The sequence below is a fragment of the Octodon degus genome, unplaced genomic scaffold (genome assembly GCF_000260255.1).
Source record: "Octodon degus isolate 3935 unplaced genomic scaffold, OctDeg1.0 scaffold00031, whole genome shotgun sequence".
In the NCBI taxonomy this organism is placed as follows: Eukaryota; Metazoa; Chordata; class Mammalia; order Rodentia; family Octodontidae; genus Octodon; species Octodon degus.
This window is the reverse complement of record NW_004524607.1, coordinates 9882524-9908079: the sequence shown is the minus strand read 5'-3', so window position 1 is coordinate 9908079 and position 25556 is coordinate 9882524. Positions and strand designations below refer to the sequence as shown.

Here is a 25556-nt window from a genome sequence, read left to right as displayed (position 1 = left end):
TTTTTTTTGCGGAACTGGGGATTGAACTCAGGCCCTTGTGCTTGCCAGGCAAGTGCTTGTTCTTCTGAGCTATCTCCTCGGTCCCTCTACATTGCTTTTGAGGTAATTTTCCCTTAACTTTAAAACACATGGAAAATTCATCATAAGCTTTTTATAGTTTGAAGTAATCCATTTCTTCATTTGAAATTTGAAACTAGACATAAGTGTTTTCACATTGTAAAGTATCTTAACATTGATATAGTCATTACTGCAAAAAGTATGAAGTAACCAGTTCATTGTCTTTGATTTTGAAAGTTTCTCAGTGATGAATGAAGATTCATGTAGTATAATTTTTACTGATTTGAATCACTGTGAAGAATAATGGGAGGTGTCTTCCATGGTAGATTGATATTTACCTAACTAAAAATACTGATTGTTACCCTTCGGTTGTCATTAGTTGTTCATTGCTTTATCGAATTGCAATTTAATCACTTTATCTGTATTCTGTAGCTGGCAGCCTGTGATCGACTACATTGATAGTAAATTTGAGGATTACCTAAACGCAGAATCGCGAGTGAACAGACGTCAGATGCCTGATAACAGGGTGCAGTGTTGTTTATACTTCATTGCTCCTTCAGGACACGGGTCAGTAGTATCTTGATGCTTCTGATGCTTTGTTGCTGCTGCTGCTGCTGTTTGTGCATCTTTAGAGTCTTGATGTCTGTGGAGTCTTAACTAGACAATGAAAAAGTACAAGTCCCATGGTTTGGAGTATCCCTTCAAAAAATCCAGTGCAAGTTAATGTGCTCCTTAGTTCCTTGTGCTTGAGGATTTCACCTGTTCCATGAGAGGAAACTGTCTTTCTAGCATAACTTGAGATCTCAACCTCACTACTTTTGCTTTTGTTTGATTATTTTTTCACTCACTGAACCACCAAATAAGGAGGAACAGCAGTAACGGTGGGGCTTAGACATACTCTCAGGGATTCCCAGTGTGTTAGTACAGGTCTGGTAGGGGAAATCAGAGCCTAAGGGCCAGTGTTCTCTTGCACCATTTCTTTCTGCATGAAGTCTGTTGCCTCCTGTTTCTCTTAGTGCTCAACATCACACTAAGGTTTCATATTGTAGTGCCAACCTCGTGAGTAGCTGGATGTACATGTGCTCTGCTTGTTATTTTTGCAAGTATGTAGCCTATATTCCCTTTGTTTTTTACTCCTTGCACCCCTTTTCATTTTGACTAGATATGTGGCATTATTAGTTGCAGATGTTTCTCATTACTATTCTTGAATCTTTCTTAGAATATATGACTGTCAAAACTCAGCCATTCATATCTCTCCACCAGAAGGACTGGTTTGTGGTGTAATGTCAGACCAAGTAGCATTTTCATATAGTACTGAAAACCAGTTTCCTCACAAGCCTACCTTTCTTTTGATTTTGCCTTCTCTCTCCATCTTTTTCCTAGACAGAGAGATGGTCTGGTGCCCACTTTTACTCACTTTCTTGGCTCACCAGGGAGCCGTAATTATAGTTACCATCTTTGCAGAGTCACATCGGAGTGGTGGTGAAAAATGCTTCGACTATGCCTAATATTCTGTAATGTTCTGAGAAGTTCAGATATTTATATCTCTTAATTGACTCATCTACTTTAAAAAGCTCAAAAAAATTTTCAAAAATATGCTATATTTTGTAGCCTTTTATGACTAGTTGGGTAGCTGCTTCTTGAATTTTACATTTTTTAGTCATTCGATTTTAACTTAACACTTTTCCTTGAAGTCATCTGTATGAAATCTTTAATCTATAGTTAAGTCAGTAGAAATCAGTTTATATCTTTTGGACTCTTTCCAAGTTTTAGTAATTCTCATGAATTCACATTCCTTCCATTCCCCTGGGGAAAATTTATTTCTTAAAATTGCATGGGAAATAAAAGGTTTTTTTGTTGTTGTTAAGAAAAAAATTTCTTTCTGTGATTGAAATGATGTGTAGTGGCTTTGAGCCATTTCTTGTTTGTCACAAGGGATGGGCGTTCCCATGTATAAAAGTATGCATTTGAATAGTTTCTCAGCTTAACTATTTTTAGGAATGGAGCAAAGTTTTGCCTGTTGGTAAATGGTGCTATAGATTAAGTGAAAGAACATGACACTGAATTTTATGTAGAACTCCAGGTCCTGTTCTCATACAGACCGAGAGGTCAGGCAGCCCTGTAAGTGAATCAAGGCCTTTCTGTCTTGTTCAGGGATTCCTTAGATTCCCTTCTCAGAAGGACCCTATTTTTAAAGCAATGTTAAGTTGGCCCATCAATGTACTTTCAGTTTTCAAGGTGCTTTTTTTCTTTTCTGTGATATTGAAGAAGGCACCTGGGCCTTGGCCCTGAGCTACATCCCAGCAGCTCCCCCTTCTGGTCCTGAGCTGGAACTTCCATCCTCCTGCCGCACCCTCGCCAAATGCTTGTGTTACAGCTGTGCGCTTCCACACCCTGTTTAAAATGCTATTTTATACTTCTAATATTGATTACCACTTAAAAAAAAAAAGACCAGTGCCAGTTTTAAGCTCTTTTTCCCCTTAGAAGTATTTGTCGTTTGTCCTATAGTTATTTTGCTGTTTTTCCTCGAACGTAAACTTTTAAAAATTCTGAAAGAACTTTCTGATTTGAAAAATGATTTAAAAGTTTAGTTTGTTGAAGAGATGAAACTAAAGGTACTGAAGAAAAAATTTTAACCAGTATCTATAATCAGCATGTGAATTAAATGCTTTCTGTTGTTACCATATAAACTTTTGAAAATTATATACTGATTCGAATAGGCATAAGACTATTGTCAAGACTTTACTGGGGGTCTCCCCATTTAATTTTAAAACTGATTTAAGTGTTCTCTGGCCTTGTGTTTTATACTTTAGAAGTTGACTTCCTTGATCACCTGTTATGATTATTTTAAAATGTCTTTTCTTTAGAAATTGAGATAGTATAATATTCTGTAAATAACAGAATTAAACCAGACTGTCAGTTTTGCTTTTAAATATAAATCTTGTTAACTTATATTTGACTTTTTTATATTAAATGCTCTTAAGATTTATTAAAATTTTAGGTTAATTGAATTCTACCTTTTTAGCTGGTTTAAGTAGACAAATATACAAAAGCAGATACAAATCTTTGTATAAGCTTCTGATTTAATAAATTACTGAGGCATTGGCAATTTAAAGTTTTCATGAGTATAAACTGAGAAATCAGCGTAAATATTTAGGAACCTGAGACTGAATTATCCATATAATTGGCATCTGTATTTAGTGTATGTAATGATAGATGAAAAGGAGCAGAACTTACTCCATAGAGATAAATATGATTTTTTTTTCCTGTTAGTACTAGTTAGCTAAGGCACTATTTCAGGTAATGTAGGTGCAGTTATCCTAGCCACAGTCCCTCTTCCATAGTGTTCCTTATTCTCTGAATCCCTGTAACAAATTCCAGGACATTCAAGACAAGGAGAGTTGGAGTAGGAGGCAGTTGTGTGACTTCTCCATATTTATTTCCTTCCCCTTTCCCTCTTTGTACTGGTCAGCCATGCTACCATATGTGGTATATATTCTTCAGTGTATTCTTAAACTCTGTGTCCTATTGTTCCCAGTTTTAGCTATATGTTTATTTCTATTTATTTGAAAACATTAGGCTATTTAATTGCTAAGTCTAATCATCAATAAAATTAATAACGTGTTTATTCTGTTTTCTCATTGTTTTACAAAAGTTAAGGAATGCCATGTTAGCCAGGCTTTAATCTTTACACTCTAGGGGGCTTCAGTCGAGGCTCACAAATTCAAATTCAGCCTAGGCAATTTAGTGAGACTTTGCCTCAAAAAATTAAAAGGAGTGAGGGATATGTACCTCAATGCAAAGGCCTGCCTTCAGTCTCTAGTGACACACACAGACACACACCCAAATATCACCCTAGAGTGGTATTCCTGTGCAATTTTTTTTTTATTATTTTCATGGGGAGCATTAATTTTTCATCCCCCAAATATTCTAGTTCTAAAGACTTTGTTTGGTTTTCACTTAAACTTACTATAAAGAAAATGATAACAGTTTACTTTTTTTGTCAGCATATATTTGACAAAAAATGCATTACCACCTCAGCATTATGCTAGGTGCTAAGGATATAGATGAATGTGAGGTATAAACCTCGCATTGGGGGTCCTCTTTCAATAAGAAAGTAGGAGAAACAAATACATGGGAGGGTGCTTACTGTATTGCATACTAAGTATGTGGTCAACTAGGAAATTGCCTTGTCTTAAGAGAAGGCTTTGGCTCTGGGAACCAGGGCCAAAAGGGTGACTAGGAATCAGGCCAGTTCAGAAGACAGTGGGATTAGAGGGTGTTCCAGGCAGAGTTCTCATCATGTGGCCACACTTGGAGGGAATTGTGAGTTCAGAAGGACATGGCAGAAGGTAGGTAAGAATTCTGAGAAGTGAGCCAGCTGGAGAAGCCTTGTCTTCCAAGCTTTGTAGGCCACACTGGCTGAGAAATCTGGCCTTCACTGTGATTTCCATTCAAGTAAAGACTCATCATTGGCTGCAGAATGGATGGCTTGTAGAAGATGGAAGGGCTTATCTAGTTGTCCATTCCACAGGTTTTGGTGGCTTGAACTAAAGTAATAGAAATGGATATTCTGGCATGGGTACCAGAGTACACACATGCATGTTTCCTTCAGTGGTTTTTGGTGAATCTTTGAAAATAGAGAGGAGTCCTAGATTTTAAGCTTGACTCCTTGGGTGGATGGTACTGTCATTCACTGAGCTAAGATGCTTGGGGCCAGGGGTGATAGCCCGGTAGAATAAGCGTTTGCCTGGCAAGTGCAGGGTCTTGAGTTCAATCCTTGGTCCTGGAAAAAAAAGAAAGAAAAGAAAAGATAGGATGCATGGACAAATTCATGGAAATTCAGGATGAGCTTCTGATTTTTGGAGCCCAAGGGATGTCCCAGTATTACAGCCACTGGATAAATAGAACTCTAGAATTTCAGAGTAAGATTTGGACCGTGTACATAAATTTAGGAGTTACTGGCCCATACAGGATAATTGAATTCTGTTGTCATTATAACCTAACAGAATGTAGTAAGAGGGCAGGGCATTCTGAGGAATGCACGTTTTTCAGGGACAACCTTATAAAGAGGATCCTGAGAAGTACCCAAAGGATCCTAGAAGAGCCTCTGAAGCAGTAATGGCAGATGCAGTATAGTGGGCACATTAGTGTGGTCAGCACCACAGAGAAAATGTTTGTGACTAGAATTGCAGTGGCTAGGTAGAGGGGTGCCTGTTTGTAACAGACAAAAAGATGTTGGAGATTATCCTGAGTATCTTGTTGAGAAAGATGGACATAGAACTGAAGATATAGTTGAAAGAGAATTACCATTTTCATGTTTAAAAAAAACTTGGAAAAATTTTAGTAATAAATATAGAGCCAAACTACAAGAAATTGTTAGGACCTCTTCTGATTTTTCAAGTTCTTCTCTAAGGCCCAAATCCCTATGACTGTAGAGTTCAGTGGCAGGAGTCAAAACTTAGCTACTCTGATGTTTCTTAAAGTTCTGTTCTTCCTACCTGTTGGCTGGTCCAGTGCATGTTTTGAGGAAACATGTTTCTGGTAATAAAGTTGTTCACTGCATTTAATTGGTCATTGGGATGTAAAAAAAAAACAGCTCCCCAAATTGTTCATTGGAGTCATACTCAATATGACATATTGTGTATTTCAGACTTAAACCATTGGATATTGAGTTTATGAAGCGCTTGCACGAGAAAGTGAATATCATCCCACTGATTGCCAAAGCTGACACACTCACGCCGGAGGAATGCCAACAGTTTAAAAAACAGGTGAGCAGAATGAATGGACTCTGGGGTTTCCCACCTTTCATGTACTTCCCAGTTTTATTGCTTTTAGTATAATATGTTGCAGTCCACATCTCTTGAGGCCCCACTACATTGTTTATATTGTATTACAAATTACTCTTGAAGATACTTTCACCTTCCTTTTCTTCCCAAAGCTCTTACTCAGCATCATAGTACCCATGTTCTTTGTCAGTTTTTAAAGAAGTCTATTTTGCTTTTCTGTTTTTATTTTGTGCTGGGAACCAAACCCAGGAACCTCACACTTGCCAGGCAAGCCCTGTGTTGCTGAGTTATATCTCTGGCCCCTTGTTTATGTAGCCCAGGGTGGCCTGAAACTCGTGGCTATCCAGCTGCCTCAGCCTCCCCCAAGTGCTAGGATTACAGGTGTGTGCCACCACACCTCGCTGATAACCTATTTAAAAATACATTATTTTTTAAATAACCCTGTCACCATCCCACTCCACCCGTTAGAATTATTTTACTTTTCAGGAATGTTGAAGATTTTTTAAAGCAAGAGTTTGTTGCTTTTAAAAATTTATTTTGTGAACATCTTGTTCAAAATGCTTTGAGCAGTAGTATGTCCTTGGTATTGCTTATGTGTATTTATGTAGCTTTTCCTTATTCTGGGTATTTATTTTTGTCTTCTTTTTTCTCTTTATATCTTAATTTTATTTTGATTATGTTTTATGCAGTACATGCATACACAAATACACACCATTTAAACTTTTTTTCTAAATTAGTGTCCTGTTAAGTCAGTTACACTGCGTTAAAGACAGAGCTTCTCATTTTGTTGTGTTTGGCTTATTATAGCTGACATTTTATGAAATGAGGCTCAATTTATAGAACTCTCTTCTGTTGCATCATCCCTTTTATATTTTATACCAGTGTTATGTTTTTTAAATTTTATAAATTTAGAATCTAGTACCGTAAAGCCTGTAGAAAGTAAAAGTTTGTTTGCTTTGAAGTTGTATTTTTCTTTTAAATATTTTATTTTTATTTATTATTTTATTTTTATTTATTTGTGTGGGTGTGGGTGTGGGTGTATGTGGCCAGCAGGGGGCAGGGCTGGCTGGCATGTGGTGCTGGGGGATTGAACCGCAGTCCCTTTGCTTTGCTAAGCTTGTTCTAAGCAGGTGCTTTAGACCACTGAGCCATTTCACCAGCCCCTGTTATCTTTCCCCTTCTGTCTTGAGTTGTACATTTGAATTTGTACTGATAACTTGGGAGATCAAAAAGATGAATAAGTAATAACATATGCTTCTGAATGGGTCACAATGTAGTGGTTGTAAGGATTTCTTTTCCCTGTCTGTCTTTCTTTGTTTCATGGGTCTGAACTTGTGTTTGCTGGCACACACTTCATCATGAAGCCACACTCAGAGCCCTCCTTTTCTTATGGTTCCTATCTAGGATACCTATCACAATCACCTAAAACCCATCTTCAGAATGATTTGTTGGGCATTATCCCTGTGAAGTGGCTCTGTAAGTGTAAGTAAGGAAGAGAGTTTATCTTGAAAGTGTTCACTGAGATCATTGTAGTGCACAGCTGCTGACCGAGGACCACTGCTCTCGGCACTAAAGACAGGACAGCTGTTTCTTTTTATGTGCTAGTTACCAGTTCGTTACTTATTCTCAAGCCTTTTCTGTGTAAGTAAATATGTACCTTGAAGTTATAGATACCCAGTGTAATTACTATTCTTCAACTATTTCATTATAAAGAAGTTTTATTTTTCATTAAAAAAAGAAGATGTGGCCCTGGTGTTTACCACTAACAAGTTTTACTTGTTCATTCCTAACTAGTACAGTAGCTACATAATTTGTTCTGTTTAAGGTACCTTTGCTGCCCGAGGGAGCCTCCTGCCATGAGAATAACACAACATCTAAAATGCATAGGCAGGGAAACTGGTAGTGGGTATGTTAGCCATAGATTTGTTGTGAGTTCACAAAGCTGGGCAGTTAAAAATTACTTGAATGTATGTATTTCTGTTTGGGAGTGACTTTTGACAAGATGTTATAATTTGAACTAGGTCTTCTTCCTGAATGTATTAGTAAGTTTTCAGTGTTCTTTTTAAAGTCTCTTGAGCTTGTTCAGTCATATGTCTGGTGCTTTTTGTGCAAATCTTTTTTTGTGTGTGTGGCTGGCTCAGCCTTGGGGGCAAGGCTGGTTCAGCATGTGGTGCAGGGGATTGAACTGAGGTCCCTAGGCTTGGCTAAGGAGGCACTTTAGACCACTGAATTATCTCACCAGCCCTGTCTGGTGCACTTTGATTTGTGTACATGTATGCACACGTGTACCTGTGAGGATATTTTTCTGATTAGAGTGTAAATTTTTCATCTGGAGCCAATGTACTTAGTTCTAATGGCCTTTGCAATGGTTTGCTAATAGTTTTAGGTGACTTCAGGTCCTGTTGGTTCAGCTAAGACAATTGATGAGTTGTTGCAGAGAAAGAATTTCAGTTCTAGTGACAGAAGGACCTAAGGTCATTGTATTAGAAACCAATGGGGAAAATCCCTTTCTAGAACCTTAGGTGTATTTTGAAACACTTTTTTTTTTTTTTTTTTTTTTTTTTTTTTGTGGAACCGGGGATTGAACTCAGGTCCTTGCGCTTGCCAGGGAAGCGCTTATGCCACTGAGCCATCTCCCCGGCCCCATTGAAACACTTTTAGTAAGGTAACCATATGACTTTAATACTTCTGAAATAGATTTTGGTATTTATATATAAACGTTACAGTTTAAGAAAGCAAATAGCTTAGTTATTTGATTTTTAAATTACAGTTCTATATCATTCAAAAACAATAAAGAACCAGAAATTGAGGTTCATAAAAATCCAAGGACTATTTGACAAAAAATAGGGCTAATCTACTGATTATGTGTGATGCTGTTTTGCTAACTACTGCTTCTGTTTTAGATAATGAAAGAAATCCAAGAACATAAAATTAAAATATATGAATTTCCAGAAACAGATGATGAAGAAGAAAATAAGCTGGTTAAAAAGATAAAAGTAAGTTTATTCTTACATGTAAACTAAAATATTTTCCAGCCTTTCTCTGCTATCCACAGGAAAGACCAAAAATATCAATGTTTTAAGTAATTGACTTCCAAAATAAATGAGGTTATAAAATACTAAATTCAGCTTGCAGTTAACCTTGTTGATTAGCTGTTATATGTAAAACGTGGAATAGGTTGGTGAGTAACACAGTCCAAATGGGTTTCAGGTAACTGGATTACACTTATAGGCGCACACAAACATTTTTCCCCTTTAGGAATCTAGTAATGAGAACAGAGATTTCATTCTGTTAATGTTTTCATTTGTCAGAGTTGGGCAGAAATGTGTTTTGTTTGCCCTTTTATAAAAAGTAAACCATAAATTTATGCCAGAATAATTTTTTATTTTGATTTTTCATGATTTCTTGGTGTTTTGAATCTAAAAAACTTATATGTGTGTATATACATATATATGTATAGTAGAGTTGTTCCCCCCCAAAAAAAAAATGTATACACCAGGAAAGAATGAACTTGCATAATACTAAATTCATTGAGTAATTGTGAGAATAATACAAGTCACTTTTAGCCTCTTACAATTGCAAGAAGGGTTCAAATCGATGCCATTTGCTTCTAAGCATTTGTTAGTATGATAAACTAAAATGTGCATACATTTTTTTTTGCCAGACTGTTTGGATTTTTGGTTTGGGGGTTTTTGTTTGTTGAGTTGGTTGGTTGGTTGGTTAGTTGGTTGGTTGGTTGGCTTTTTTTTTTCCTTTTTTTTTTTTCTTACCCCCCCACCCCCCGTTGGCTTTTTTGAGGCTATGTCATTTAGGCTGCCCTTGACTTTGTGACAGTCCTCCTGCCTCCATCTCAGAGTACAACACCATGCCCAGCCCTAAAAATAGTACATTGAGTGATGGAATTGTTTAAGCAAATCCATTTATCTTAGAATTAATGAAGATTTATGTCTGACTAGTGAAGAATTGGGAGGTTTTATAAAACAACTACATGCATATTTCTGGGAGCTGTATGAATTCTGAAACATTTTACCCTGATTGAGTTGGAGCAAACACAAATATCACTTGGATCTGAAATTTCCAAAACTAAAGTTTAGTAAATCTTAATATTCCCTGCTGCTAGGAGTATTAGAGTTGGTTTATGGTTAGCAGGCTTTCCCTCTCTAAGTGCCAGTATGGATTTTTTAGTCCTTTTCTTTCAGCTTTTTGGAGTACTTTTTTTTACTTCAGTAACTTGGCTAGCATATGTGTTAATATTGTTAAAATTTCAGAGAAAATATTACTTATCATTGTTTACCTTGATGGTAATGGCATTTTACTAAATATCATGTTATGGCAGTTTACTACTTATTGTCTGGCCTATAACAGTGAATATAGAAACAGAGTAATCTTATTCTTTCAACTGAAGTCTCATTTGTGTTATTCTTGAATTGTGAGGACTAAGAGGTGTATGTGAACCAGAACACTTGATTTTCTAGGACCGCTTACCTCTTGCTGTGGTGGGCAGCAATACTATCATTGAAGTTAATGGCAAAAGGGTCAGAGGAAGGCAGTACCCTTGGGGTGTGGCTGAAGGTAAGGTTTTTCTATAATGAATTGAGTTTTTCTAAGATCTCACAGTTTTATTTAAACATTTGTGTTTATATTAAGTGGTACAATATGCATACTATTTGGATTACTCTAGATTTTCAAGGATAACTCTGTTTTCATTTTTGCTTTTGTCTCATTTTCCTTCTAAGTATAGTTCTGTTCTTTAGTCCTCACATCCTACTAAGTTGGGCCAGTATGTATTAAACCCTGAAGTTGTGGTACTTTGAAGTCAACCTGTCAGTGCTCATGCTGTCTCTGCTCCATCAGCTCAGTTTCTATTGGGTTTGGTTTGGTTGAAAACATACTTAATTCAGGAGTCTTTTTATCCTGGGTCTCAAAATGCCTTCCAAGGGAGCTAGGGAACCTTTGGATAGAGAATAGTTTGGAGAAACTTTCGTCTGAGTTTAAAAATGAGTCAGAGGCTCTCAGAAATGATGGGAAACATTTATGAACCCAGTTAAAACATTCACCATCTCTTTCCTCAAGACAGAAGTCATGTTTTGCTATCTATCATGTCTTTAAAGTAATTTTTTTTTCTTTTTTTTTAAATTTTGGATGCAGGATCTTGCTTGAACTCATTAAGCAGCTCAGGTTGACCTCAAACTCATGGCAACCCTCCTACCTCAGCCTCTAGAATAAAAACTGTGTGCTAAGAGATCCTCTTTACTAGTTTTGTAAAGAGTTTTAAATGTCAGTTAAATTGTAGGCGTAATACCATCCATTCCTTAGAAGTCCTCTTAGCCATAGATGTGTTTCCTCAAATTTATTGTACTGACTTAAACTAATACTTAATATTGCAAGTTGGAGTCATGATTGTTTTAGTTATTTATTGGTATTATTTTGAACAGTTCTGTAATTTTTAGGATCTCATGCCAAGTTGCTGTTCTTCTCAGTGACTTTCCCCACCAGTGAACCTGCCCTTGCTGGCCTGAGGCTTTAGAAGTTACTCTGCCATTAGGCATCTGTCCTGGATAGTTTGCTTTGTGTCTCCAGTTTGTTCTAGTTTTCTTCTCTGCAGCTCCCGAGTAATGTTCCTGTTAATGACTCATTACTTAAAAATGAAGGGGCTGGGGAGATGGCTCAGTAGAGCACAAGGGTCTGAGTTCAATCCCCGGTTCTGCCAAAAATAAATAAATAAATAAATAAATAAATAAAATTGAAGAATCGTACAGTTCTTTTGTCCCTTTTTGGGAGTGTGTATGTGGAGGGTCATCTCTTAAGGATGAGCATTTTATAAAATACTTTCACGCTACTGAATTTCAAAGATGTATTTTATTATAGAATAAGTATATTTTCTGCCATATTGAAAAAATGCATGCTTTACCCTTTCTAATTTTCAAACTTTTTTTCTACAGAGCTCATTTATTAGGTTTATGAAACTTAGCACTGAAGATATAACTATAATAAAGTAGCACTATCATGCAATTTTCTGTCATTCCCCTGAGCTCTAAAATAGTATTAAACCTTGTGAAAAATTGATCTGAGCATTCCACATACTGTCACCCCCAAGAGCCTGTGAAATTTTATTTGAAAAGGCTGGGTTTACTTGCAATAATGTATATGAATTTTTCTCTTACAGTTGAAAATGGTGAACATTGTGATTTTACAATTCTAAGAAATATGTTGATAAGGTAAGCCTGAACAGTGATGAAATAGCCTAAGGCATTTTTGCCCTAAAAGTTAAAGAGTTGGACAGTTTTGCTTTTGGCTTTTATTAGTATAGCTAATTTTAATTGGTATCTTCATTCTAGCAATGAAGTAAGTACTGTGTGGGGATAACTTGTGTTCTTTTTACAAGGCTAAGTCATCAGCAAAAACAAAATAGGGTAAATGGCTAGGAGTATAAAGGGGCACTGGTCTCTGTATCCGCACACTTCATGTTATATAGGTATGGAAAGTGGGAAAGACTCTAATTTTAAGTGGTGAAAAGTGTGGGGACGTGACAAGGAAAAGCTAGTTTGTGAGTCAAGAGGAGGACTTGATGTGTTAAAACGTGCACACAGTAGTGCTGGTGAGTGGCATGTTTCGTTTGCTGCGACATGGTGGATGGAACCATTTCCTCAGTGAGGAAGTCTGCCTGCTGACTAAGAAGCCGGGTAGCAAGGTCCCTAGGGAGGCGCTGGGCATAGGAAATGCATAAGGAGACAGGTGGGAAGCCAAGGAGCATGCCTGTGCCCACGGGAACATGCCCAGTCTGCTTGTCTTGTTTGCTCTGAGGCCTCCAGGCAGGGATGCCTGGCTCTAGTCAGCAAGTGCGGTTTTCACACTGCACCTTGCCTTCCTGCCACACAGCAGCTTCTTTAGCTGGACAGGTAAAGAACACAGTCCTGGTACAAGACCAGCTCACATCCTCTTCAGCATCTCCTACCTTTGAGGAACCACAGAGTCATTTCACATGAATTGAGTAGCTGATCCCCATCGACTTTATGTATGGAAATGCTGGAAGCAATGTTTTAACCAAAATAGCAAATTTGCTGGATAGTTTAAATAAACAGATTTAAATTAACATTTTTTCAGATTGAAAATAATTGAAAAAAAAAAAAAAGAAAATAATTGATTATATAAACTGAATTGTCTCTGTGGATTAATCTAGTAAAAATTCTGTGGTTTTTTTTTTTAGTAAATGCTTAAGGAAAATAATTTCTTATAGATTTTATGAACTTCAGTAGTAGTTAATCTAGTCTCCTTTAATAAAATCAAGTACAGGTATGTACTATAAAGGAAAAAAATTCTTTTATAGAAATTTCATCTTTTAATAATTATTTTATTTATGGCTCTTAAAGTCTCACATGGAATATTAATTTAAATCTGGACATTTTGTATCAGTAAAGCTTTGAATCTACCCCAAAGCTGTTTTAATAGAAGAAAACGTCTATTGTTTATGACAGGACGCACATGCAGGATTTGAAAGATGTCACCAATAATGTGCACTACGAGAACTACAGAAGCAGAAAACTGGCAGCTGTCACTTACAATGGAGTGGATAACAACAAGAACAAAGGGCAACTTACTAAGTAAGTATGTAGGTCTTTTCATCCAAGAGAGGCAGTGTTTTCATCAAATGTCTGTCATGTCAGTGTCATTGTCATCAGATTTCCTCTTGTTACTCATTAGAAAATTTGGACAATGTTCTCTACATACTGCAGGAGAAAACCATTTTGGTAAGCTTGTTTTGGCAATCTACATATTACTGTTTTTGTTTTTTTATCTTGTTCTTTAACTGTACAGGCTGTTCATTTTCTTGTGGCCATTTGCCATTGCCTTTCTGATCATACACAACACATAACAGAATTCCAGTTAAAAATCAAACAGACCTTTTAGCAAATACATGTTTTTGAGGAAAATGATGGTTATTACCAAGATCTGTTGAACCCCCCTTTACACTTAAGATATTGTTTAATAAAAGTAAACATACAGATTCTACCTTTAGTGAAAGCTTTTTAGACATGTTATATTGGAGTAGTTTCTACCAAGATTATATAGAAACGGGGGCCAGGGAAATGGTTTAGTAGAATAAGCACCTCCCTGGCAAACAAGGGTCTGAGTTCAATCTGTGGTTCCACCAAAAAAGAAAAAAAGAAACTGGCCAGTCGATAGCTCAGTGGACTAAAACACCTGCTTAGGCAGAGCGCAGTGGCCAGGGTTCGATCCCCGGTGTGCTGTGCCGTGTCATGCCGGCCCTGCCCCCAGGGCACACTTGAGATGGTGATTGAAACTAGGCATGGTGGTGCACACCTATAATCCCAGAGTTTGGGAGGCTGAAAACAGGAGAATCACTACAAGTCCAGTCTACATAGTTAGACCCTGTAGATCCTGTACTAAATACATTAAAAAATAAAATAAAAGATTATACAGAAACAAAGGACCAAACAAAAGGAATAGTTACATGAATATGGTCATGTTACCACCTCTGCTCATGTTGTATGTTTCCAAGGAATGGTTTGGGTGTTTGGATTGCTTCTGTTAGTTGTGAGAATGGGTGACTACTGGGCTGGAAGCTGTGCCCTGCTGAGCTTGTATCTCTAATTAGGGTGGTTTTTGATGGAAGCAAAGAAGATGTGTGAGTTGGGCATGGTGGTGCATGCCTGGAATCCTAGCACTTGAGAGGCTGAGGCAGGAAGTTGTCAGGATTTTGAGGTCAGCCTGGACTATACAGTGAAACCCTATCTCAAAAACTTAACCAAAAAAAAAGTGAGAAAGTTGGTAGGTTCTTGGTATGCTGTTTTGTTTTGTTTTTTTTTTTTGTTTTTTTTTTTCCCTTTATTTGGGATTGTAGAACACCAGAATTTTGATGAAAACCATTTTAAATACCGTGCATTTGTAATTGTGCATTATCTCCCATTGAAAAAGAATCCTGAAGGGCTATCTATATAACTAAGAAACGTAATTTCTTAAACAGTGTTTCGTAGTAATCAGCACACCTAGTGGCATGGAAAATGTCCTGCTTTTCTATCTTAAACCCAAGATTTAATTGGAGGTAAAGTTCACTGAATGACTTGTTTCTGAGAAAAATTAGTGGACTGGGGAAATAGCTCAGCAGCCTAAGTGCCTGCTAGGCGAATGCATGATCCTGAGTTTAATCCCCAGTACCAGAAAAAGAAGAATGAAAAATTTGTATTGAACAACTTTATTTAGCACAAAAATAATAAGGATTGTAATGAATTAATATGGTTCATAAAATCCTGATCTCCTTTAAGTGCATTTTCCTTAAATTGAGGATTTTGTAACTATTTAAAAGAAAAACAATAGGGCTGGCCAAATAGCAGATTAAAGCGCCTGTTTAGGCAGACACAGGAGCCAGGAGTTTTATCCCTGGGCTTGCTGTGCCGGCCCCACCTCTGGGTCACACTGAAGTGGTGACTGAGACTGGGCGTGGTGGTGCCCGCTTATAATCCCAGCACTTGGGAGGCTACAAACAGGACGATCACTACAAGTCCAGTCTATGCAGTGAGACCCTTTAGACCCTGTCCTAAAATACAAAAATAAAATACACAAAGCAACTAGTATTATAATATGTGTACAGGCAAATGTACTAGTAGCATATATTTTTCATTAAATGTTTACCCATGTTCAATTTTAAAATTTAAATGCGTTCATTTCTAGACGTAGATTAGCTGTTCCTACATTTCACGCATAATGCTTTTTAAAGTTATGCTGATGGAATGTTCCTGCTGTTGGGTGCAGGTAAGGTAGTTCATGGAAAAACAATAAAACTTGGACTATTCATTAAAAGTTTTTCAGCATATTTTATGCAAAATTCTGCTTTGTGGGTTTCACTTGAGTTAAACTATGACCCAAGTTTTAAAAAGTAGAACTAATATAAGAATTCTATTGAAAATGTCTGTCTCTTTATTTTAGAAATGTGCCTCTTAATGAGATGAATCTTGACCAAACTTTCCTTATGTCGGTAATGAAGTAATTTGTACTGGTAAAAAAGCCAGTTGACCCAGGAACTGGCAAAGTACTTTGTTAATAAAACTTAGAAAAATACCTGTTTTTTTAAAGATTAAAGCAATTAGGGAATGGCTGTAATTGAAATAGGCATTTGTTATGATCTGATAAATTAGCTTTTTATCACTTATTAAATAGCACAAGTTTACCCATTGGTTAAACCTTTTGTTGTCCTGAAATGTGAATTTATTCTAAAATTTAAAAAAAAAATCAGTGTCAATAATTGATGAGCTTCAGCTGATGTGAGACACTTTTACTTAGAGCTAGGTACATCCCTATGAATAACTAAAAAGAGAGACTAATGCTTTAATGTATATAAGCAGCAGGAGTTCAGGCTTCTTTCTCACTGGTGTTTTGTATTACTCTGAGGGACTCTTCCTCCATAGCACTGTTTCCCTTGGGAGTTGTACCAGGGACAGCAGGTTTGATGTCAGGAGGACCCTGGAGTGGAAGAGGCAGAGTCCTTTTAAAAAAGATAAAAGCCTACCATTGCCCCACTACCCACTGTGCTGTGTACCTGAGTTCAGAAGGGCCCCTCCTACCAGCCCCACACACCATGCTTCTAACATCTAAAACCATATTTGGCCATAATAGAAACATTGCAATACCGGGAGGCTGAGATGCCTTCTGGGTCCACAGCAAGGCCCGCGCATCACTGAAGGAGACACCTCGAGTGAGCAGTGGGGAGAGGGTGGGGCCGTGTTCTGTCAGGTAAGAGAAGGGCTGTGTGACCTGGGAATTGGCAGGCGGTAACTGTGGGCAGGAGTTCATCTGAAGGGTGAGCATCTCGAAGTAGGTTCTCTTAAAACTCCCAAGGCTTGAATAACTCTTGGAGGATTTCACAGAGTCCCCAGTTTTGTTTTGTTTTTAATATATTTGGTATGGCGTACACCAGGGTCTCACTACGTAGATCGGACGCATAGTGATCCTCCTGTTTTTAGCCTCCCAAGGCTGAAATGACAGGTGTGCATGTCACCATGCCGTCTCAGTTGCCCTCTCAGTGCCCCCCAAGGGCGGGACCAGCACAGCAGGCTGGGATCGAGGTCACTGCATTCTGCCTAAGTAGGCGCTTTAGTCTGCTGAGCTATCTGGCCGGCCCAAGGTCCCCAGTTTTAAAATCACTAAATGAGACAATTTCTTTGATCCTTTTAAAACTTGGTGCTACCACTTTTAAAAAGATTTGATTGATGGCTTTGTCTGAATTATTGTCTGTCATTGGCACCACTTGACACTGTTGGCGTTGTGCTCTAGACTGGGGTACTCTCAATTACCCCTTTGCAAAGTTTTGACGTTTCTCTTTCCTGTAACTTTCTCCACCTGCCATCTTGGGAAAGCTTTTCAAGTAACTGACTGCTTAGAATTGATTGAAAGTTATGGCTTCCAGAATCTCCTCTTGTGACAGTGTTTTCATCTAAAGAAAGGAACAATTTTCTGAAAAACACCAGTTACAGGTTGAAGCAGCAGTGCTGGAGCCCAGGAGCTCAACAACAGCCTAAGGAGCTTAGGGAGAACCTGACTCTGAGAACAAAATTTTTTCCTAAAGGTTGTAAGTTTTCCAAAACAATAAATTTTGTTATATTTTTTACTCTTTGTTCAGATTCCTCTCATAAAAAATATAATGATGGTAGTTGGAATTTCATCTTGTCCTTGTTTGGTTTTAATATTTTCACTTGGCAAAATAAAATATTGATAACTTATATCCACAACTTTTGGGGAAGTTTTGTTAGTCCTTAAAATCTCTTTAAATGAAATTCCTTTGGAAATCTTGCAGCAGTTGGTCTAAGTAACCAGTACCTTACTGAGATTGGCATGCATGTGTGTCAGTCTGTTTGCTCAGTGTGTCCTTCAGAATGGACGGCCACATGTGGTCCTTCCCTGCTTCTGTCACTAGATGCACAGAAGGCTCTGCTGTGTAAAAAGAACCCTAGAAGGAATTAAGTTTCATGTTTAGATATTTCATTTGATATTCAGGTTATGCTGTAGGCTTTTTTATTGCCTTTTACCAGACCTTTCATTTTATTGACTGGGTTGCTGTTAATTTCTCTGACAAGTTTAGGTTTATTAGCTTTCAGCATATCTGTTGGGGGAAGAATTTCCCAATAAAAAAATAGACAGGCAATAGTATAACTTAAAGGATTTTTCCGCTGTCTAGTAAAAATTTTTCTTGAGGGAAAAACATAAATGTGATGAGAAAAAAAATGATCTTTTTCCCTGTTTTTAAAACTGGAAGCACAGTTTTGTATTACAGTTTTCTAAATATTACTTTGATAAAGATATTGAAAGTGAAGTGCTAATTAATTAAAAATGAAAAAGATTTGAAATCTTTTTTTTCTCCCCTCATAAGATGCTTCCAAAAATCCAGTTTAGAGGTATATAAGTATTTTACCCTATTACTTGAAGAGTAGTTCATTTAGTCAGGAGTCAAATATTTTTACAAGGCTAAAAAAAAAAGTATCTCAAATGTCAAATCGTGCAAATTTCTTTTGAAAATGCACATATTTAATAGGTGTAGAATGCTAGGCTGTCAGAAGATAATTGCACTGTTTATTTTCATAATAATTTGTAATCGTAATTACTAACAATTTGGGAAATAAAATAGCTTTAACAAAATTTACAATGAACTTCTGTCAGCATATAACAATTATTTAATTGTGAAAGTTATGCATTTTCCTTTTTTGTAGTTTTAGTGTTAAGTATGTTGGTTTTAGTGTTAACAGTTGCTTTTCCAAACACATAAGTACTCTGCAGAGATTTCTAATATTTAAATTTTAAATTTAAAAGCAGATTCAAAACCACATTGTCACATTTCTGTGCAGTGTCTTATTTCCTCCCAAGAGTTTTTTAATGTATTTAGTACAGGGTCTGCAGGGTCTCACTACACAGATCGGACTCATGGTGATCCTTCTGTTTTCAGCCTTCCAAGAGGTGGGATTACAGGCCTGTGCCACCATGCCTAGTCTCAGTGTGCCCCAGGGGTGGGGCTGATGCGCTTGGTAAGGGGAGATGGGGAGGTTCGAACCCCAATCCCTGCGCCTGCCTAAGCAGGCACTTCAGTCGGCTGAACTAGCTGGCCGTCCCTCACTCCAAGAGTTATTTAAATAATAATTTAGGTGACATGGTTTACTCTTGGAAAGCCAGTAGGTAGTCTTTTCATGATGAATTACTATGAATTCTTTATGTAAATTGCCCGTCCTCTACCAAGGGTAAAGTAAGATCAGCATTTTATAGATAGGCTCTTATAAGTAGGAATACACATTTAACTTTTAAAATAATCACAGTTCTAAATTCTGATTTTATATGCATTTGAATATGTATAGTTGTTGTGCTGGGGATCAAACCTAGGGCCTTGCCCTGAGTTACGTCCCCAGCTGTGTATTTTTTGAGCCATCTTGCTATCACCAGGACCATCACCAGGTCGGCTTTAAGCTCTTGGCTCTTGCCTGAGCCTCCCAAGTAGCAGGTCACAGGCAGCATCGCTGCACCTGGCCTATTTGTAAGCTTGTTATCTTGAATTTTTTCTTTTTTCAATCACAGCTGTATCGGGTGCAATCAAAATTGCTTAAGTATATATCTTCAGTTACAAGACCATCAAAACTAGTTATTGGAGTTTTCTCTAGAGTCTTAAGAGGGTATTTTAGAAGGTTGAGGGGAATCATGGAATTAGAATCTCTTTGAAAATCTTAACAAATCCTTGGGTCCTCTTAGTGGAAAAATGAGCATGACAGAGCAATTTTAGGCAGTCAGCAGCACACTGTTCAAAAGGCCAGAGGCCCCTGTATGTTAAACACAGCAGCCGTTAAGGAATATATTGTTACAAGGATCTTGTTAACTTTTTTTTTTTGGTACTGGAAATCGAACTCAGGATCTTGTGCTTGCCAGGCAGGTGCTTGTGCCGCTGAGCTATATCCTGGGCCCCTTGTTAACTTTTAATGAGATGATGATATTATACCTAGAGACTTATTTCCTTGGTGTTGCTCGGCTCTTGTTCTAAGTTAGTATCCTGGTTTAGTTTCATTTTCAGAAGTTCTAATTGTTCAAGGCAAAAATACTTCAGGTTTGTATAGTATTAGAAATTTTATTTTGGTAAAAATACATCCTTGAGTTAAGTAACATTTTTCTCCTGATTTTACTAACTGAAACTATCTTGATCACATCAGTCTTTCCTTTTTTTTAAGGGCACACAGAGTTTCTGTGTGTAGTTCAGGCTGACCTTAAATTCATTGTGGAGCCCAGGCTGGCCTTAAACTCAACACACTTCTCCTGCCTCAGCTTCCCAAGTGCTGGAATTACAGGCATGCACTACCATACCTAGCTGTCTTTTTTGCTAAGAAAAACTTACCAATCAACTCCCAGAAGGGCCTGCCTCTAATTATGTTGTACCAATGGTAAGCTGAGACAGGAAGAGCATAACTGGGTCTAGCCTGAGCAATTCAGTGACTCAGTGTCAGTACTTTCTATCTGTAATGTCTATTTTCTTTTCAAAAATGAGACAAGGGACTGGGGAGATGGCTCAGTAGAATAAGCGCTTCCCTGGCAAGCACAAGGGCCTGAGTTCAATCCCTGGTTCTGAAAAAAAAAAAAAATTAACATAATTGATCTTTCTATCTCGTGTGTGTTTTTAAATCATTGAACATATGTGAAGCTGATACTGAGATACTTGAGTTACATGAAACAACTTTTCTTTTCAAGAGCAGTAAAGTTACAAGGGGCCTAGAAGTATCTTGTACACCTACGTTGTGTTCTAGATATTGATTGGTAGTGATTCAGCGTGTCAGTTCATTTACCAGTATAAGTTGGAATAGTTAAATATGGCTAAAACATCAGTAGTTGTCTCAGAGGAGATTACAATGCTTAAAAGTTTTAGTAGAACTAAAATTACATTTATTTAGTTTCCTTTTTGACGATTTAAAGTTTAAAGAAAATATAACAAATTTTTTTGTAATATTCCCTTCTGTGAAAGTATTTTGAAACAATGTCTTGCTGAGTCACTGAATTGCTCAGGCTAGACCCAGTTATGCTCTTCCTGTCTCAGCTTCTCAGAGCACTGGGGTTATAGTTGTGTAGCCCACACCAACTTTATGGATCACTGCTACAGGTGATGGGCACTGGGTTTAGAGATCATTTTCTAGCAGTTGCTGTGTTTATCTTAGGTCTTTTTTCATAATAATTCACTAGAGATTCAAAGTTAGATGTGAAACCTCATGGAAATTTTGTGTTACAAATGTATTCATAAAGTTTCTGAAGAATTTTAATTTTTCATAAAATTTAAAATTTGTTTTCTAAAGTAACTTTTTAATACTTAAAAATATTTCAAACTTGTCAGTCCTGCCTCAGCCTCCCAGAGCGCCTCCTTACAGGCAAGAGTCAACAGTCCTGGCTCTCTCTCAGTACTTTTTTATTTTGACATAGCGTCTCACTAAGTTGCCCAGGCCCGACTCAAACAGCATTTGCCTGCTTCAGCCTCCCAGAGTGATAGGGTCACAAGCATGCACCACCATCCTGGCTAATGATATTCCTAATGTTCATACCAGGAGCCCTCTGGCACAGATGGAAGAAGAAAGAAGGGAACATGTAGCCAAGATGAAGAAGATGGAGATGGAGATGGAGCAGGTGTTTGAGATGAAGGTCAAAGAGAAAGTTCAAAAGCTGAAGGACTCTGAAGCTGAGGTAACCAATCTACTATTCCATCTGATAGTACTCTAAGATCAGCTCTGATCACATTGGTAGGTAGTATAATGTTTCTACATGTGTTTGTCCAGTGTTAATGCTGTAATGTAATAAAATGCAGAAATAAAAGCATTGTGTTTATTATAAAATATACTTTGATATATAAGAACTTAGACACAATAAGAATTACTGGTCAGTTATAATGAGCTATGAAAAACTTGTAGAGTTAGGAAAAATAAAATTATAAGCCATTTGATATGAGTGGTAGAGTTTTATGTGGATATACAAATATAAAATAATGTTAGATGGTAGTAATTTCCTAACCTTATGTATGTGAGTGAATTGTGCTCTGAATTGTGTCCCTGTGTTTCCTTAACTAGAAATATTTTCTTCTGCTCCTACTTTTTTTATTTTCTTAATGGTTTGCTATGAGGAAGATTTCACCTTAGATTTGACTTCCATCTTTGCTCAAGTATATCTTAGGTGATTTTCTTTTGGAAAATTGCATGAATTGGTAATAAAGATGTCACTTTTATGGACTTATAAATGAGAAAATAATTATGTGAAATTATAATCTAAATTCAAGATACTCACTGATAAATCTTTAGTAGATCTTCGTTCTACTAAATCTTTGTTCCTGGACAACTAAAGAGTTTGAATAGACCTTGGGTATTTGGTGTAATAAGACTTAATCTTTCTTATTTGTTGGTGATTTTCTTCAGAGATAGCTTGCCTCGTGCCTTATTCACCTAATAATCCCTTATATTTTGTGGTGACATTGAGTGTTTCCCACCTCTCAACCAACAGTTTCTTACAAGATTAAATCTCGGAATAGAAAGGAGCAGCTGTGTTAGAATCACTAGGGCTTGTTGAAAATCCAGTCTTACTACCCATAGATTCTAGGTGAGTAGTGCAGGATGAGGTGCAGGATTCTGCAGTTTTGCAAGAAACGCTTGCTTTCCCCACCTCCACTTTCTCAGCTTCTAATTAGGAGACTTAGGTTCACGTCTTGGCGTTCCCACTTTCTAGCTAGTGATCTTGGGTCAGCCCTTACATTCTACAGCAGTCTCCCCATCTGAACAGTGGAAGCAATGTGTTTTTCTGCTCAACTTGCAGCATATTTGGGGGTTCCTCATAAAGTGCTGCACACATATAGGATTGTTGTACTTTTTTCCCTGCTTGTCAAGATGATTGTCTTGGGTCACTAGTCCTCTGGGTGGCAGGTCCCACAGCAGGAGACACCCACCCGGATGCTTCCCAGATGGCACTGTGAAGCTGTTGCAGAATGACCTGGCACCGTGCTCCCACATGTGATCCTGGAGGAATCATTCTTCCGCTCCTGGTTTCTTAAAAGTCCTGTTTTATATATTGTGCTGTGATTTAGCTCCAGCGACGCCATGAGCAAATGAAAAAGAATTTGGAAGCACAACACAAAGAATTAGAGGAAAAACGTCGTCAGTTTGAGGAAGAAAAAGCAAACTGGGAAGCTCAGCAACGTATTTTAGAGCAACAGAACTCTTCAAGGTAACTAATGTCAGGTTCCTGAAAGATGGATATGCTGATGAATTGCTACCCTATTTATTTTAAAAACATAGCCATTTAAAAAGCCCTCACCCATTACGCATCCCTAGCCCAGTGTTTCGTGGGGGAAGGTTCTATGGATGGAGTCCTCTGGTATATACTGTGACAGTATTATTTCAGTACATTTCCATGGCCTATCTTTGTAATTCAGTTTAGCAGCTTCATAACATTCTCCTTGGTTAACTCAGCATAATTGATTTCTTTCTTCCTTTCCCCATGGCTGAACAAAGAGACAGTTCTCAATTTTTAACATACAAAATTTGAATGACACTGCTACAAAGACCTGTTCTACATTTAGGGTAGTATCTTAATTCTTTAAGGATGATAGCTTAAGGTGGGAGTTTATCTGTTCCTCACTCTTAATTGATACAGAGTGCAGTACTAATGTGCCCTGGCTTGCTCTTTCTTATTATCCCATTTAAAACTGAAAACTTGGGATCCCTGTACAGATTCCATAGTGTGCCCATTGTAGCCCAGCACTTTCAAGAGTAGACAGCGCTTCTGTCACACTGTCTTTCTATTAGCTTCCGCCTAAAGATGAGATTATGCCTGTATGCTGGGGCAGTAGGAGCACAAGGCATGGTTAGTTGGTCTTTTCAGTTCTGTTCATTTGGGGTAGAAATAAGTAAGAGAATTTTGTCATTTCTTTGTGGGTTTTTTTAAATTTTAAACCTGTTATCCTTTAATTTTGTCAGATATTTCTTTAAGAAAAGACTACTGAAAAAAAAAAGATTACTGTAGGGCGGTGTTGCCTTATCCTTTACTTCTAGATTTCCTCATTTTGTAAATGAAAAGACAGTGTTTGAGCAACGAGCCTGTCAGTGGGGTGGCTACGGCCACCCTGTGTTGTGTTCATGTTGTTTTCTCGTCACTCATCTGCATTTTCTTTTCATCATTTTAGAACCTTGGAAAAGAACAAGAAGAAAGGAAAGATCTTTTAAACTCCCTGTTGACCACCAGTTACATATTAGTTGCCAATACGCCAGCTTGGACATCAGTGTTTGTTGGATCCGTTTGACCAATTTGCACCAGTTTTTAAATCCATAATGATGGATTTAACAGCATGACAAAAATTATTTTTTTGTTGTTCTTGATGGAATTAAGATGCCTTGAATTGTCTAGGGTGTTGTGTACTTAGAAATAACAGCTCTAAGTACCTTTCTACATTTTCTTTCCTTTTTTTATTATTAAACCGATGTCTTCAATTTAATGCAAGAGAACATTTTACTGTTGTACAATCATGTTCTGGTGGTTTGATTGTTTACAGGATATTCCAAAATAAAAGGACTCTGGAAGGTTTTCATTGAGGATAAATTGCCATAATATGATACCAACTATGCTTCTCTGATAATTATAATACAGAGGTTCCATTCAGTGCAGCCTACACAATAATGTAATTTAGTCTAACACAGTTGACCCTATTTTTTGACACTTCCATTGTTTAAAAGTACACATGGAAAAAAACCTATATGCTTACAGTGCACCTAGAGCTTTTTTATAACAACCTTTTTTTTTGTTTGTTTGTTTGTTTGTTTTGGATTCTTTTAAGTATATATTATTCTCATTTAGTGCCCTCTTTAGCCAGAATCTCATTACTGCTTCATTTTTGTAATAACATTTAATTTAGATATTTTCCATATATTGGCCCTGCTAAAATAGAATATAGCATCTTTCATATGGTAGAAACCAACAAGGAAACTTTCCACTAACTCCCTTTTTACACTTTATGGTAAGCAGCAGGGGAAATGCATTTATAGGTCATTTCTAGGCAGATCGCGAAGCTAACGACCAACCTGTCTCTACCTACACACTAGAAAGGGACGTCATGGCCTCCCAAGGAGAAGAGTCACCATTCTGCACTTAGCTGTATCCATATATTGCATTTCTGTATTTTTGTTTGTATTGTACAAAATTCACATAATAAACAATGTTGTGATGTAACAGAGTGCAGAGTCCTGAATATTCTCCATCCAGTTACACGAGAATAGAACATGTTTGAGGAAAATCTTTCCAGTTTGAATTTGCCACCTCCACAGTGGTGTCTCTCATGTGTGTATGTATCTCATGGAGATTAGTGTGTGCTGCTTTTTCTGTCCAAAAGGGTCTACACTTGGGCCTGTTTCTGTCTGATTGATACATGAAATAAACTGAGGCTGATTTGCACCTGCCTCCCATTAGGTGCACCCTAAGTTCCTGGGCACTGACACTTTTTAAACTGAGAAGAGGGTGGTTAATTTCTTTTCAGTAAGGTGAAAATGTTTTACCCTGTTTGCTCACTTTTTAAAGTAATGATCTAGGCAGAAGTAAATGTTTGTTCTAGTTAGCTAATGCTTTTGTTTAATTCAGAGGCTAAAAGGATTTTTAAAAAGCAGTGTGCTTGAAAGTACTGCTTTTCAAAGATGTTTAGGTCTGAATACTAGGAAA

At 37.4% G+C, this 25556-nt stretch overlaps 1 protein-coding gene across 1 annotated transcript in view; it reads left to right on the top strand.

Moving 5' to 3' along the window:
• The window catches only part of Sept7 (septin 7), a 104566-nt gene extending 79491 nt beyond the window's left edge, over window positions 1-25075 (top strand). Inside the window, exons 6-14 of the mRNA XM_023713370.1 lie at window positions 490-624; window positions 5711-5828; window positions 8750-8842; window positions 10322-10418; window positions 12013-12064; window positions 13322-13447; window positions 21416-21551; window positions 22936-23075; window positions 24034-25075. Of these exons, the coding sequence (XP_023569138.1) occupies window positions 490-624; window positions 5711-5828; window positions 8750-8842; window positions 10322-10418; window positions 12013-12064; window positions 13322-13447; window positions 21416-21551; window positions 22936-23075; window positions 24034-24073 (937 nt within the window). The 3' untranslated portion in view covers window positions 24074-25075. The remainder of the gene's footprint in view (window positions 1-489; window positions 625-5710; window positions 5829-8749; window positions 8843-10321; window positions 10419-12012; window positions 12065-13321; window positions 13448-21415; window positions 21552-22935; window positions 23076-24033) is intronic.
• Window positions 25076-25556: the final 481 nt, after the last annotated feature.